Source organism: Rhinolophus ferrumequinum, chromosome 11, assembly GCF_004115265.2.
Source record: "Rhinolophus ferrumequinum isolate MPI-CBG mRhiFer1 chromosome 11, mRhiFer1_v1.p, whole genome shotgun sequence".
Classification (NCBI taxonomy): domain Eukaryota; kingdom Metazoa; phylum Chordata; class Mammalia; order Chiroptera; family Rhinolophidae; genus Rhinolophus; species Rhinolophus ferrumequinum.
The window spans coordinates 5,933,114-5,947,915 of record NC_046294.1 but is presented as its reverse complement, the minus strand read 5'-3'; the positions used below and the strand labels follow the sequence as shown (position 1 = coordinate 5,947,915).

Sequence of the window (14,802 nt, the reverse complement as noted above, 5' to 3'; positions counted from 1 at the left end):
TATACACACGACACTTAGATACATACACATGCACACCTCCCACACACAGACCCTGTGTGTACCCATGCACAGCCTCCTCCAGAGAGAGTCATGGCAACTTTATTGTCAGTGTGGGCAGGGTGGTGGGAGGGTCTCAGTCATGATAGAGGCGCAGGAGGCAGCCACGGAGGGTACCCATGTAGCGGTCCCAGAGGGCCTGGTGCCTGCAATGACAACGGGGACAGTAAACGGCTGAGTTTTCCTGCAACCCGCCAGGTCAGGACACTGCTCTATCTACCTTCACTCTTTAATCCTCAGAACATTCTTATGATCCTTACCGTTATTATCCCGTTTGTATATATGCAGAAATTGAGGTATGAGAGATTAAGGAACTTGCCCAAGGTCAGGTCACAGCTTCTAAGAGGTGGAGCCAGGACCCTGGTCCACAGAGAGACTTCCACCCCCAGGACGGCAGAACAGGGAACCCTGAGTCTGCAGGAGGGCCAGGCCCTGGCAGGAAGCTGGCTGGGGCGAGGCCAAGCTGGACAGGAGGCCTGGGGTCGCTCACCGGAAGCCATCCAGGGAGTGGACGGATGCCGAATACTGATTCAAGAAGAGCCGCACATCATTCAATGGCCAGTGGTCGGATCGGCAGGGCTCCACGAACTGTGGGCCCAAAAGAACATCTAGTACTGGTACAGACCAGGTTGGGGATGCGCATGCAGGCGGGACAGCTCACCTTCTCCACGAGGTCCACAAAGAGGTCTCTGACGTCCTTATTGTGGGTCAGCTTGGCGGCCACATTCACTAGCCCCCGGGACAGGTTCTGCGGGGACAGGGAGCCTAGGAGTTCTGCTTTCTGCCCCAAGGGCTGAGGGCAGAGCCCAGAGGCTGGGAAAGGGACAGGACCCTCCCTAAATTTATCCACCTCCCCCAAATAACTCCCCAATGTTTAGGAGGTAGCTGGCTGCCCACCGCCCACGTGGGCAGAGGGAGCAGCAGCGCCACCTGCCGGTCAATCTAGGGCTTGAGCAGAGTTGCCTGGTGGGACAGTGCATGGGAGGCTGAAGATGCCCAAGGGACATAGGCTGGATTGGCCACAAACCTTGAAGTTGGCTTCCATCTCAGAGAAGACACCGAGCTTTCCCCGGAGGGCAGTGCACACCAGGCTGCAGGCAGAAAGGGTCAAGCCTAGAGCTGTGTGGGCCCCCTTTCCAGGCCCCACCCCGGGGCTGCCCCCAGTAACCTCTTGTGCAGGTCCAGAAGGTCCTTGTCAGCCACCAGCACCTTGAGCTCCTTCAAGTCCTGGAGAAACTCCTTGTCTAAGTCCACATCCATGTCGTCCACCTGGGAGTCTAAGTGAAGCCCATGAACAGAGTTGGGGTAGGGGATAAGATGCTCTCATGACATTCTGAGCCGTCCTCACACACCACCTTATTGCACCCCCACGAGACAGACAGGAAGTGGAGTGTCAGAGAGGTGGAGTGACTCGTCCCAGGCCATGGAGAAGTAGTGGGCGCTTTGTCTGCAAACACAGTGTGTGTGGAGACACTGGACCACGAGCAGAGGTGGCTGGGAAGGGGCTCTGGAGAAGAGAAGATGCTGGGCAGGGGGCCTGCAGGAGAAACTGCTGGTGGGAAAGCAGACCCCGAGAGGAGGGGAGGTGTCCGGGCACCTGGGTCAGTGGGGGCCTCACCGACGGCTCCAAGGGTCCAGTTCTGGATCATGAGCTCAGCACAGAAAGCAAAGTCGCCAAAGCTCAGATACTGCAGTTTTTTCTTCCCTGTCTCAAAGCGGTTGTTGGCAAAGAAGACGATGGCTGCATAGTCCCTGCAGGGAGGGGACAGTGCACCTGTCAGGGCAATTCCTTCTTAGCAAGCAGCTCCCCCCTGCAACTTTGGCTGGGTATCCAAGTTCTGGCCTCTCTCTGCCCTAACTCACTGTGTGACATGTTTCAAGTCACCTCTCTCTGGGCCTCCTCGTCTGTGCAAAGAGGTTTCAGCCCAGGTCTCCTAAGGGATACAGCAGGAGAACACAAGGGTAATGGTCACCACTTACCGAACACTTCCTAAGCCCCAGGGGCTGTGCTATGCGCTTTACATGTGGCATCTCACAACAGCCCAACTGACAAATAGCCAGGCTGGGACCTGAACTCAGGCCAGTCTGATCCAAAATACAGACCATTAGAAAGTACAGTGAGATAACCATTCGCCAAACACAGCCAGGAGGTCAAGTGGGTTGGGGTGGGGAAAGTGGACCAGCCTCAGGGCCCAGGAAAGACTGTGCAGGATGGGGGAAAGACGATGGCTCCTTGCCTGGTCCCTCACCTGGCCAATCGATCGGAGAGGAGGAAGTGTTGCTGGATGTTATCGACCAGGGAGCCCCGCATTTCCTCCACCACCTTGAAGACTCGCTTAAAGTTGTCAAACTGCAGGGCAATTAGTGGAGGAGGGTGGACTGGTCACAGGTTGCTCACCCAATAAGCTAACTGTTACTTGAACACCCTCCCTCACCTGGCCACCTATTTAGTCAACAGATGCTGATATAGCACGTTATTCTTTCAACAAACTATTAGTTAGTAATACCTGTTATCAATTCAACAAATGTCTGCCAGCTTCTGTCATCTTGCCTCAGATAAACATTTACTTACTCCTACCTCTGAATTCACCCCTATTTTAGCATTGTACTCTCCAGTTCTTCATGAGCTTGTGCTGGAACTGACTAAAACCCAGGAAGTAACAAAATGAGCAAATGCTAAGCCGTACACAGGCAGCTCACAGGAGACAAAGAAAAGCCATAAAGGCCCAAAGGAAACATTACTTCTCCCTTGCACTACCAGAAAGGCTTGTGGAGAAGGCGACACCTGTCCCTGCCTTGGATTTCACAGGGGTAGTAGATATGAGCAAAAGAAAGCTGGGCGCTGGGGAAAGTAAGCCTAGAGAGGCTGGCAAGGAGCAGATCACAGGAGCGTAATTGTATGAAGCTCAAGGTCAAGGAGTGTGACTACTATCCAGGAGGGAGTGGGAGCCAATGAAAGTTTATGGGCAGGGGAAAACTATGGTCAGATCTGGGCTTCTGAAAGGTCACTCTGGTCAAAGAGTAGAAGATGGTTTGGAATAGATAAAAACAGGGGAGAGGAGACGGGGTATGAAGCCGCTGCCGTAATTAGAGGTGAGAGAGGTTGCTGGAGACGGGGCAGGGGTGGAAGGGATGGAGTGAAGGGGCAGTATATAGACGGGATGTTTGTTGGAGGGAAGAGGGCTGTCATGCCCACCTGTCTTCGGCAGCTCTTAAGGGTGATGCCTGTTTTAGTGCTGATGTCGTCCAGGTCTTTCTTGGTGCCCTTGGACAGCTTCTTGCCCAGGACCTCCCGCACAAAGGCCTCGTCAAAGGCATAGTATCTGCGTGGAGGCAGAAGACACTACTGACTTTCCATAAAGGAGAGGAAAGAGGGCCTGGCAGGGTCTGGGATTGGCCCTTTGTGCTATCAACTTTCTCACGACTGGGTAAGTTCCATGCCTCCCTGGGTCTCGGTTTCAGCCTACACAATGGGTATATGGTGTCGCACCTCTCGATGAGCAGCGCCTGTCGGGAGGGCGGGATCTGGAAGATGAGTTGGTGTAGCAGCTTGGGCGGGGCGTGCAGCAGGCGCTCCAGCATGTGGAAAGTTCGGTAGTGGTCCATGGTGTCACTCTGCAGCACCGCTGCCGTGGCGCCCGTCTGCTCCAGGATTCCCGAGCGCACCCTCAGGGCCACCGCGTCGTTCACTGGGGAGTGGGCGCTAGCATCAGACCCCGCCCTGCCGACCTCAGAGTCCCTCCAGGGATTCCAGCCACCACCTCCATACATCCCTTACTTCCTCTGCCCGCTTCTCCACGAGAAGCCTAAGTCCGGGACCCGCCCCCTCTTCCATCCAAAACAATCGTTCGCCCCGACGGGCACCCCCAGACGGCCCCCCACAGACCAGAGTAACCATCCAGCCAGAGGCGATAGACGTCCTCGTCTATGAGGGTCGTGTTCCCTACGAAGATATCCAGCTCGCTGGTCATAGCGACCCCCGGACCCGGGCGCAGCCACAGCGCCCCAACTGGAGCGAGCACTGCGGGGACCCGGCGCGCCGCCGCCGCCGCCTCCGGGCCACTTCCGGGAGCGCCGAGTTTCGGCTCCCGCCCGCGGAGCCAGGAAAGGACCACTTCCGGGACAGAGCGAGTGGGGCGGAAGCAGCGAGGGAAGAGGCGGAGGTAGTGAGGTAGCCCCGCCTCTCGGCGGGAGGGGGAATTCCAGTCTCCTACATCCTTACAGAGTCGAGGCCTCCCGCCAGTCTCCCCTGCCCCAGAAGCCTTCCTATTACTTCCTTCTGTTTTCCCCCCCTCACTTTCTCTGCCCTCTTCCGGGCCTCCCTACTTTGACCTGTATCCTAAACTTAGGGGGTTCACAGGGCTCAACCCTAAATCTTTTCTCTACAATAAAGGTGTCTGGGCCGACTTCCAAAGGCCCTTGCAGGGAGCTCCTCAGGCCACCCACGAATGAGCATCTCTCCCGGGCCTGGAACACTTGCTCCCACGGTTTTTAACACCATCCACCCCCACCCCCACCCCGACCCCGCCGCCCCACTAATGACCTCCCTTATTCTGCAACTCAGAGCTCTGCCTGGAAGCCCACATCCCGAGGGCCGCCTATCCGCGAGTCTTTCCACGCTGTCTCCCCACAGGGCCCTCCCCCGCCAAAGCTAGATAGACCTCTTGATCGCCCCAATCTGTTTCTTTTCTGCATTCCTTACCTTAATGACAACCCCAATATCCACCCCAGTTCTCGTGCCAGAAACCTGGGCTTTCTCCCAGACTCGCCTCTCTCCACATTCAGTTCAGCTGATTTGCCTCCTGAATATTTCTAGTGTCTATCTGTTTTGTCCTGTCCATCCGCTGGCACTGCCCCAGCCCAGTCCTTCTGCAGAGCTCTCCTTGCTCATTGACACAGTGTTCTTACTAATCTCCCTGCCTACATCCCCTCCCCATGATCCATCCCACACAGAGCAGCCTGAACAATCCTTTATAAAATGCATATTTTAAAATGTTACTCCCCTGCTTAAACTCCTTACTGGCCTGTGAAAACGCTCCAGCCTACTATTGAAAGGCCTTAAGAATCTGCCTTCCAGGAGCGGCTGGTTAGCTCAGTTGGTTACAGCCGGAGTTCTCAACAACAAGGTTGCTGGTTCAATTGCAGTGACCCCTGCAACTAAGACTAAAAACAGCGACTGGACTTGGAGCTGAGCTGCGCCCTCCACAACTAGATTGAAGGACAACGACCTGACTTGGAGTTGATGGGTCCTGGAAAAAATCACAGTTACCCAATAAAATTAAAATAAATAAATAAAATAAAAAGGAAAGCTTTAAAAAAAAAAGAATCTGGCTTCCGACTACCTTTGTGTCCTCTCTGCCAAACTCTTACCACTTTCTCCACACACCTGCCTTTCAAAAAGAAATCAAGCTATTCTCTGTTCCTAAAGCATCTAGGCCCTTTCAGTCCTCTGCATCCTTCACCAGGCTATTCCCTCCCCCTGATAAAACTCTCTCATTACTTGACAAAGTCCTATGCATCTTTCAGGGGCACTTGGATATCACCTCTTTTGGGAAACCCTTCGCGGAGGGGGGGGGGTGTCCCTTCAGACCGTGTCCCTCTTCCATTTGCTTCTTAACAAAGGTTCTCTCCCCTGCCAGATTAAGACTTCTTTGAGGACAAGATAAGGACATTGATCAAATTTATTTCTGCATGGATTTTGCACACAATAAAAGTTTATTGAACAAATGAATCCCTTGTATGTCACCCCGTTCCCCACTCCCGGGCAGGAAACGCTCCGTGGCAGGGAGGGTAGGCTGATGGTGAGCCAGGACGTTTGGACTTAGGGGTCGGAGGAGCCGGGAGCGATGCTCAGTGAGCCGAGACTCTCGAGTTCGAGCTAAGGAAGGATGGAAAGACGATCCGTCTGGGTCTGTAGGGGAGTGGGCGGGAGAGTTCCAGGAACCACTCCGGAGAATTGGGTCTCAGGAGCGGAGAGGCCTAGGCTCGAACTCAAGGAGGTTTGAAACTGGGAGGTACGAAGCGCCTCGTTTTGGGTTGACTGGAGCGGGGTGCGAGGACACCGGGATCCAGAGTCGGGTAGAATCTGGGACTCGGCGGTCGGGAGTGGGCGGGGAAGGGGCGTTCTCAGAGCTCAGGCCCCACCGCTTTTGGGGAGGCTTCCCTGGATTGGCTGTTCTTCCTTAACGCGTCCCCGCCCCGGCGCGCGCCACGCCGCGTGCCCACCCCCGCGCGGTTGCAGCAACCTATGTTATCCTGCCACAGCCTGCTTTCCGCGGAGCAGGAGCCGGAGCCAGAGAGGTGCTGGGCTCCACGTGGGGCTCCCGGGCTGCGGCGGCGGGCAGGCGATGCTCCAGAGGCCTGAGCAGCCATGGAGGCCGAGGTGGGCGGCCTGGAGGAGCTGACGGACGAGGAGATGGCGGCGCTGGGCAAGGAAGAGCTGGTGCGGCGCCTACGGCGGGAGGAGGCGGCGCGCCTGGCGGCTCTGGTGCAGCGCGGCCGCCTCATGCAGGAGGTGAATCGGCAGCTGCAGGGTCACCTGGGCGAGATCCGCGAGCTCAAGCAGCTCAACCGGCGCCTCCAAGCCGAGAACCGCGAGCTGCGCGACCTATGCTGCTTCCTGGACTCGGAGCGCCAGCGCGGGCGGCGCGCCGCGCGCCAGTGGCAGCTCTTCGGGACCCAAGCATCCCGGGCCGTGCGCGAGGACCTCGGCGGTTGTTGGCAGAAGCTGGCCGAGCTGGAGGGCCGCCAGGAGGAGCTGCTGCGGGAGAACCTTGCACTTAAGGAGCTCTGCCTGGCGCTGGGCGAGGAATGGGGCCCCCGTGGCGGCCCCGGCGGCGCTGGGGGCTCAGGCGCCGGGCCAACACCCGAGCTCGCCTTGCCCCCCTGCGGGCCCCGCGACCTGGGCGATGGAAGCTCCAGCACTGGCAGCGTGGGGAGTCCCGATCAGTTGCCCCTGGCCTGCTCCCCAGATGACTGAGGACGCAGCTTCCTTCGCGCCGACGCCCGCCGGGATGGCTCCCCAATCTCCCGAATTGCGGTGGACCTCAGGACCTGGAAGCCTCCCCGGCTACACACGAGCGATCGCAGGCATGGACTTAGAAACCCTGGCACTGAGGAGGGCCCTCGCTCTCCCTGGCAGGGCATCAGGGGGACTGGAAGTGGAGCGGAGGGACTTGCAGGGGGCTGGGTGGGGTCTAATAAACTGGGACGGAAGCAGAGCCCTTGGCCTGGGCAGCGTCTGTTTGGGACTCGCCAAGGTTAGGACAAGGGCGGGGATGTTGAGACGGGTATCATTCTCATCCAGAGGGGCTGCAGAACTAAGGTGTCTGATTCCTCCCATTACCTCAAGCCTGAGGCGGGCTGTGGGACCGTGGTAAGCCACTGGCAACACCTCCCCCACCACCACCGTCAAGCCCCGGCCAGGCCTTGATCCAGCCCCTGAAGTGGCTCCAGCTCTCTTCCCGGCTCCTTCCTGTCCAAGACAATGGGGCAGGAAGCAGGTGTTGGGGGCCTACAAGCCACTCAGCCACCTCCCCTGAGGCTGGAAGGGGCTTAACAGCGATAACAGCGCCCTCCTGTGGCACACGCAGGAGCTAGACGGGCCCCCACCAGGAGGAGGATGACAACCCTCTTGGCTTGCATCCCACAGCACTCTCTTCCTCTCAATCCTGGAGATGAGGCAGAACAGATGTAACTTCATTTGTCAGATAAGACAGTCGAGGTCCAGAAATATCAAATAACTTGTCCACGTTGATGCAGTGAGTCGGTGAAGCTGAGGACTGAGCCTAGGGCTTCTGGCTCCAAATGTTCTCCCTTTAGCCTCTGGGTTCCAATGAAACCAGGCCAAAGCTTCAAGCCTTTTATTCCATTTTGGCAGGTTTGTATAAAAATACTCTCTTTAGGAAAATAAATAGCAGCTGCCCTTGCGGTGGAGGCTTGGATTCCCTGGAATCTCTGGAGCTAAAGTCTTCTCAGAGCTGGGGGCTGCAGGTCAGCTCATCACAGAAGCCTCTGGCACCCTCTTGAGCTGTGCCATTCAAGAGGAGCCGGCAAAATGCCCTGATTCAATCACCTGGTGCTGCTGGCAGTGGGGCAGGGTGAGTTAGTGTTCTAGGCTGGTAGCATATCACTTGTCAAGGGGTAGGGTTGGGTGGATCACAGGAAGAGGGTGATGAAGACTATAGGGGTGGTCTGGAGGGGGTTAGGGCTCCAGAGGACCTCTAGGAATCTACAAAGTCCTTTGGGGCTGCCAGGAGTCCTCTTGCACAAATGGGAAATCTTTTTTCTTTGATTTAGTGCAAACTGTGCTAGAGAGGCCAGCTCTAGAGAAACTGGGCAGCTTTGGTGGCCCCAAGCTGGCTCACCCAGGAAGCAAAATATGCTCAATCTCATCTGGAGGGATGGAGAAGAACCTGCTGGGGTTGGGCACAGGATATGGCCCAGGCCAGCTGGACCAAAGGATGGGGAGATGTTGGCTAGTGTAGCACCCGCAAGGAGGGGAGCTGAGGTGCCTCATAAGGCCAGGAGGGTGGGGGAGCCGAGGGGGTCAGAGGACGGATCCCCACTGCTGCTGCTACTCCTGCGATGGGCTGAGGCACAGGGTTCAGGGGTGCTAGGGTAGGTGAAGACCAGACTGGGGGTGAAAGGAGTCAGGGAGGGTGTGGTCATGAGCGTGGGGGTGTGCAATGCTTCGGGTTCAAGAACAGGCCCTGGGGACAGGGAGATACAAGGCACAGGGCCTGAAGGGGCTGGTGGGCTGCTGGTGCCGCCTCTGCCGCCAGTGTCCCTCTCCTTGGTCCCTCCCGGGATTTTGCAGATGGGGCGGTGGGCTTCGAGCACCAGCTCCAGCCGCTCCTTCTGCTTCTGCAGCTCCTCAATCTCTCGCTGCAGCCCTGATTTCTCGTCTTCCAGTTTGTCGGTCTCCTGCAAGAAGAGGGTCAGGAGAGGAGTCAAGAAGATGAGCGCCGAGCCGCGGTGGTAGTAATTGCGGGGTTGGGGTAGGATGAGTGGAGTCTACAAGTCTGAACTACAACTCCCATGAGCCCTTGGGAGAAAAGGGGCACGACTCCAATCGGGCTGGGGGAGTCTTAGGAGATTGTCAGCTGAGGCTTCAGCTCTGCTCTGCTCCGAGTAAGGCATGTTGCAACTAATTTTTAATCCCTTTTTCCTCGTCCTTTTCCCCGAAGGACTCCCTCCGACAGGGAGCTGGGGGAGAGGACTTCATATACTGGGGCCCCGTGGGCTCACGGGAGCCGGGGCCCCTCGGAGGTTCGGTGGACCCGGGCCTGGACACCCTCTGCACCGACCGATGCTCACCGCCTGCAGGAAGTCGGTCAGTTCCTTCCTCCGGTTCCTGCACTTGGCCGCGGCCAGCTTGTTCCGCTCGCGCCTCACTCGACGGCGCTCCTCCTCCTCTGGGCTGATCTGGGGGGTTGAGGGAGCAATGAGGTGGATCCTGGGCCACTGGCTGTTGGCCACTTGCTTGGTGCGGTGACCCAGTGGTAGGACCCTGGTGGAAGGCATGGCAGCGCGGGGGTGCCCTCATCCTGCGTTTTAAGTATCATCGCACCCTGACCGGTTCCCCGCACACACGCTTTAGTAAACTTGCATTAGTCAAATTTCCTCCTCGAACCCAGCTTTTGTGTTCTGCGATGCCCCTCTTGGAATGCCCTCCCCCGTACCTCTACAAACCTCCTCATCTCCCAGGACTCAATTAAGATACCTCCGCCTCCGGGAAGCAGCCTTCTCTCATTCCCCAGCTAGAAGTAAGTGGCCTTTTCCCCTTGGCGCTCCTGGGACCGCCACTGTTTTTCGAAGGACCCCTATTCTTTTCAGTCTCTTGATAACCAAGTCTCCGCTTTTCCAAGGGCTGTAAGCACTAGGAGAGGCTAATGAGTGCTGCTAAGTAGTTATTTATTGGGAATCTACTGTGTGCCAGCTAAGCACTTTAGGTAGATTCATTCTTAACACAACTTTCCATATAAGGAACTGAAGCCCAGGGAGGATGAATAACTTGTTTGTGGCCCTAGAGCAGAAATTAAAATCCACTCTATTCAACATGAAGCAGGACGCCAGCTGATGGAGAGCACCTCCCCCGAAAGGACACCACTCACACCTCAGCCTCAGTCTATGAGTACCCAGAATCAAAGGTCACCCTGAAGGAAGAAAACCCAGGAGTCTGCCTCTGGGTTTCACATCACAGTCCCCTTCCCGCTGGTCACAAAGGCCAACCATTCTGTTTCTGGGAAAGCCTCCGGTGGCTGAGTGTGCATCTTTCCCAGGATCCCAGCCTCCTTCCCCCTCCTCTACCCTGCTGTCAGAGCAATCACTTGAACGTGTAAGTCTCACCCACTACAGTCTCATATACCAAATGCTCCAGGAAGAGAAAAGAGGTGCCCCTCCCTTAAAGACTCTATCTCTTATGTATTTTGTTAAGGACTTTATTAGCAGTGTGCAGGCAGGAACCCTGGTTGGGGAGGCAAGAATTCCCAGCTTACTCTGCTTCAAGCCTTCTCTTAGCTCTGGGTGAGGCTGGCTTGGTGGTTAGGATCTAACTATAGAATTGGATAGACCTGTCTCATTCCTCACTCCTTGTGCGATCTTGGGCAAGTGACTTTACCTCTCGGCACCTTCATTTCCTTTGCTGTAATATGGGGAAAACCAGAGCGCATTCCCCAGAGGGTTTTTGTGAGGTTTTAAATGAAAGGGAAAAAGGCCTAAAAAGTAGCTAAAGGCAACCCTCTCTGTTCTTTCCCAAGCTACGGAGGCAGCATAAGTCCACCCTCTTCATACATATCAACAGGTAGATACCCACTACTGTCCATGTACCTTTCCACATGCACACCTTACATGTCCTCACCTCCATCTCCATTCTTGCTCTTGCCATCCCGTCTACCTGGAATGTCAACTCTATCTATGCAAATCCTACCCATACTTCTTTGCTACTATGCCTCCCTGATCCAAAAGTGACCTCTTTGCCCTCTGGGTCTCCCCAGGGATTCCTTGTATTTTCCTCCTTGGCCAATAATCACCAGTGGTGCTACCTTCTCCCCCCTTCGAAGTCTGTATTCTCCTTTTGGGCAAGAGCTTGTCCTGTGCACTTTAGCACCCCTGAGGGCATCAAAACCAGTGCAAAGCCTCTGTTCCTTACCTGTTCACTGGGCCGGCGACGCACCCCTGGAGGTGGCCCCAGGGCCCGGATGACTCCTGGCCGGGGCTGTGGGTAACTGTATTGGGGATAGGCCAGAGGCCTGGGGTAGTTGCTGGGTCCCAGGAAGTGAGGCTGAACCATCCACTGCAGCTCCTGGCTGCCACTCACAGCGTTGATGCTTGGCACGAAGTGGAACTTCTGAGGAATAAGAAATGGAAGGCCAGGGGTGAGGTCTGTGTGGATCGAGGGGCTTCCGGTACACAGAAGCCACACTTCTGTCCATCCTCAAGACAGCCCCTGAGAGACCAGAAAGGGCACAGCTTGGCAGTCAGAGAGACTGACTGACAAATTCCCACTCGTGAGCTGTGTGACTTTAGGCAGGTCACATAACCTCTTTCTACCTCCATTTTCCCATCAGAGCTAATACTTATAAAGTGTGAATTCCAGGCACTGTCCCAACCACTTTGCAAATACTGACTCATATACTTTGCACAACAGTATCTTCATTTTCAGACAGGAAAACAGTTGTCTATAGACACACAGCTGGTAAGTGGGAAGTGGGGTTTGGGCCCAGGCAGCCAGGCTCTTACCCACTCCTGCATCCTGCCTGAGTCCCATTTGCACAAAGAGGATAATTACAGCTCCTAACTCTGAGGGTGGCTGTGAGAATCAGGTGAGATAATGTGTGTGACAGAGCCTGGTAAGTGGCAGGTACTAGGGGTTGTGGGGGGCAAGAGACATTGCTCTGGGTTCAGGCTGTCCCAATTCTAATCTTAGCTCAGTCGGTTACTGGCTGTGACTCTGAGCAAGTTATTTAACTTCAATGTGCCTCAGTTTCCTCGGTTTTAATATTGTCATAGGTGAGGATTATGGCATTTCATTGATGCTAAGAAGTACCCTTTAGTTGATCTGAAAGCATAGTTTAATTGGCAACTTTTAAAGAAATTTAGTGGTACAAAATAATGATGGGTTTTAAAAGAATAGGGTCTTAGATTCTGTGAAATACGGTAAATGCGGTGAAAACCGCCCAGCATGCCTGGCTGTACGGTCTGTGCTCCAGGTATCTTTCAGTCAGAAAGGTGAGGAATGGGTTGAGATGGGGGCTCAGTGTTCGGGAGGGGAACTGAGGTCAAGCCCTGGGACTGGGCTGTGGGTGTGGGCGCCCCGTCGTCCGGGAAGCGCCATCTCAAGCCCAGGCAAGTCCGTACAGCGGTGTCCCCGGCCCAACGCTAAAGTCCCAGTGGCCCAGTGACCCCAGTTCCGGTCTTGAGGCAACGCCGGGGGCATCTCGCGCTCCGAGGTTGTCCGGGCCCCCGCCGCTCCGGGCCAGGAAGGGAGGGGCGCCCCGGGTGAGTCACCCACCGTGACTCGGCCGCCGTGACTCGGCGGAACGGACGCCGCTCCTTCCCTCCCCTAGCGACACGTGCTCGCCGCCCCTCGACAGGAAATGGGCACCTGCTGTCTCCCGGGTCCCCCCAACCCCCAGCGGGCGCCGTTCGGTGCCGAAAGTCAGGGATGGGGGCGTTACCCGCCACATGACCCCTGGCACGTCCCGGCACCTCGCGGTCTCCACTGGCCCCAACTTGTAAAGGAAGAGGTCAAGAACCAGTGTCCCGGAGCCCACCAGACTGCATTGCGCCGAGAAGGGGATAGGGACTTGGCTACCGGGTAGAGAGGGACAGACAAACGGACAGACACACAAACGGTCACAGAGAGTGCGGAGGATTCCCAGTCTGTCAAGGCTAGCCTGCTGATGGATCCCGCCTCCCTCCTGTGTGGGGACATCTCAGTCGCAGCTCGGACTCCGATCCCATTCCCAGGAATTTAGTCCGAGATGAATGAGACCCTGTGACCCTGTCAGGGCTAGGACTAACCCAGGTGTCCGGGGTCCCCTTCTAACTCAGGTGACAAAGAAATTAGCGGCGGAGAGGAGGAAAGAAAGAAGTTAACAGAGACCGAAGGACAGGTAGCTACGGTAAAGGGGGCAAGAGAGGGGACGTGTGCAGATCTTTGTTCCGCCCGCCGCGCGCGTTCCGTGGGGCTGTGAGGGAAAGTGCCCGCGGACCACGAAGAGTGGGCAGGACCCACGACCACGGCCCCCAGGGCCGGTCCCTACTCCTGCTTCCCGTCCCAGTCCGGAGCGTGGGGCAGAGGACCTTAGCGTCCCAGGCATCAGGTTCCCCTCACCTGATGCTGGCCTGTGGCCGGGGGCTGCGCCGGGCCGCCGTACGCACCGCCGGCCCCGGAGCTCGGTCCGGGTTCTCCGAAGTCTCGGAACATGCCCTGGGCTGGCTGCACTGTGGGGTCCGCGTCGGCGGCTTGGCTTCTGACTCACTCGCTCCGCGCCGAGTCTTTTCTTTTTATGAATGAAAAGTTCTCGGGCTGAACCACTTCGACGGGGGTGGGGGCATTGCGCAGCGGTGCGGGTCACCTCAGGGCTCCGCCTCTCCAGGCGCACCGACTTTTGCCACTCCGCCCCGAACTTTTCGACGCCTCCTACCGTCCCGTAGCAGCCTTTTTTTGGGGGGGAGGGAAGGGAGGACTTGGCGTCCTCCAGCGACAGCGGCGGTTCCGCCCCCTCTGACGCAGCTGCCCATACATGGTGCAATTTCCTCGCCGCACCCGGGCGGAGCCGAGGATTCCCCCGCAGATTTACGCACCTGCGAGCATCCAGGGCCCCGCCCCGTCCCGCCCGGCCACCAGGCGCAGACAGCGAGCCTGCGCCCGCGCCCTCTCACCTCCTGGTAGGGCCTCGGTTTCTCCATCCGTAAAATGGGAAGAAATACTCACATAGATACCTTGCTGCCCGTGGGAGTTGGAATGAAGAATGTGAAAAGGGTCTGGAAACTAAAGGGGATTCTGAATATGATTGATATTACTATAATTATTACTACTACTATTACTATTATTGTTGTTATTATTCACTGGATGCTTATTTCATGCCAGGAACAATACTACTACCATCCAACACTTCCTGTCGTGGCGTGGGGGCACTTCTACTGGCATTGTTTTAAGATTCAAGTATATCGAAAAGTGAATAAATGACAAACCGGGGTTACAAAAGTGGTGGTATATTTTAAATGCCTGCAGTGAACAAGTTAATGCTTTGAACTACCCACAAATAGGAGGCAATATAATTGTGCTGCTCACAGGATAGTTTCAGGAGCTATAACAAGTTTTTAATTCAGAGCCTCTCTAAGCAGTTAGAGCCTTTCAGTTCTGTGGCCTGAAAAATGCCATCTTCTTTAAATACTGTTCGCGCTCTTCTGGGGCTGTGTGGTCATCAGCTTTGTTTGGAGATTATGTCAAAGGTCTATGTAACTGAGGCCAAGGTCAAATATCAACAACCAAAGGCCAACAACCCTGGGAGGTAGGTACCATCATCACTCCCATTTAGCAGATGGGGAAACTGAGGCTAAGAGATGTTGAAATGAAGTGCCTAAGATCACTAAACGGGTGGCTGAAGCATTTTGCCAAATTAGGGCTGTGAGAGCTCCAAGCCCAGGTTCAGGCAAGATCTTCCAAAGCCCTCATAGATGCCTTTTCACACGTGCAGAATGTCAGTGCTGAGACCACCCCAAAGTTTCTCTGCT

The 14,802-nt window shown here is 56.0% G+C and overlaps 3 protein-coding genes across 5 annotated transcripts; 1 reads left to right on the top strand and 2 right to left on the bottom strand.

Moving 5' to 3' along the window:
- Positions 1–79: 79 nt before the first annotated feature.
- Positions 80–4,182, bottom strand: FIBP (FGF1 intracellular binding protein). 2 transcript variants are annotated; one of them, XM_033121751.1, is made up of 10 exons: positions 3,944–4,182; positions 3,548–3,746; positions 3,254–3,380; positions 2,307–2,407; positions 1,655–1,809; positions 1,226–1,334; positions 1,085–1,148; positions 719–805; positions 548–645; positions 80–203 (listed from the first exon to the last, which is right to left on the bottom strand). In XM_033121751.1, the coding sequence occupies exons 1-10, from the start codon at positions 4,026–4,028 to the stop codon at positions 134–136; spliced, it is 1,095 nt and encodes a 364-aa protein (XP_032977642.1). In that variant the 5' UTR covers positions 4,029–4,182; the 3' UTR covers positions 80–133. The 2 variants fall into 2 exon arrangements, with proteins under 2 accessions (XP_032977642.1, XP_032977643.1); XM_033121752.1 differs by having other exon boundaries at positions 1,676–1,809; positions 3,944–4,180.
- Positions 4,183–6,081: 1,899 nt separating this feature from the next.
- Positions 6,082–7,277, top strand: CCDC85B (coiled-coil domain containing 85B). Its single transcript, XM_033119681.1, has one exon. The coding sequence runs from the start codon at positions 6,428–6,430 to the stop codon at positions 7,034–7,036; it is 609 nt and encodes a 202-aa protein (XP_032975572.1). The 5' UTR covers positions 6,082–6,427; the 3' UTR covers positions 7,037–7,277.
- Positions 7,278–7,421: 144 nt separating this feature from the next.
- On the bottom strand, positions 7,422–14,258 carry FOSL1 (FOS like 1, AP-1 transcription factor subunit). Of its 2 annotated transcripts, none has more exons than XM_033119678.1 (4): positions 13,444–13,526; positions 11,210–11,407; positions 9,376–9,483; positions 7,422–8,982 (listed from the first exon to the last, which is right to left on the bottom strand). In XM_033119678.1, the coding sequence occupies exons 2-4, from the start codon at positions 11,348–11,350 to the stop codon at positions 8,572–8,574; spliced, it is 660 nt and encodes a 219-aa protein (XP_032975569.1). In that variant the 5' UTR covers positions 11,351–11,407; positions 13,444–13,526; the 3' UTR covers positions 7,422–8,571. The 2 variants fall into 2 exon arrangements, with proteins under 2 accessions (XP_032975569.1, XP_032975568.1); XM_033119677.1 differs by having other exon boundaries at positions 7,904–8,982; positions 13,397–14,258.
- Between the last annotated feature and the right edge of the window lie 544 nt (positions 14,259–14,802).

What these genes read in the sequence shown, in the direction of transcription:
- FIBP (XM_033121751.1), bottom strand. Translation starts at nt 4,028, where the DNA reads ATGACCAGCGAGCTGGATATCTTCGTAGGGAACACGACCCTCATAGAC. An exon ending in AGATGGAAGCCAACTTCAAG is followed by an intron (nt 806 to 1,084) that starts GTTTGTGGCCAA and finishes CTGTCCCCGCAG; the next exon opens with AACCTGTCCCGGGGGCTAGT. An exon ending in CACTCCCTGGATGGCTTCCG is followed by an intron (nt 204 to 547) that starts GTGAGCGACCCC and finishes TTGTCATTGCAG; the next exon opens with GCACCAGGCCCTCTGGGACC.
- CCDC85B (XM_033119681.1), top strand. Translation starts at nt 6,428, where the DNA reads ATGGAGGCCGAGGTGGGCGGCCTGGAGGAGCTGACGGACGAGGAGATG.
- FOSL1 (XM_033119677.1), bottom strand. Translation starts at nt 13,489, where the DNA reads ATGTTCCGAGACTTCGGAGAACCCGGACCGAGCTCCGGGGCCGGCGGT. An exon ending in CGGCCACAGGCCAGCATCAG is followed by an intron (nt 11,408 to 13,396) that starts GTGAGGGGAACC and finishes CTTATTCCTCAG; the next exon opens with AAGTTCCACTTCGTGCCAAG. An exon ending in TGACCGACTTCCTGCAGGCG is followed by an intron (nt 8,983 to 9,375) that starts GTGAGCATCGGT and finishes CTCTTCTTGCAG; the next exon opens with GAGACCGACAAACTGGAAGA.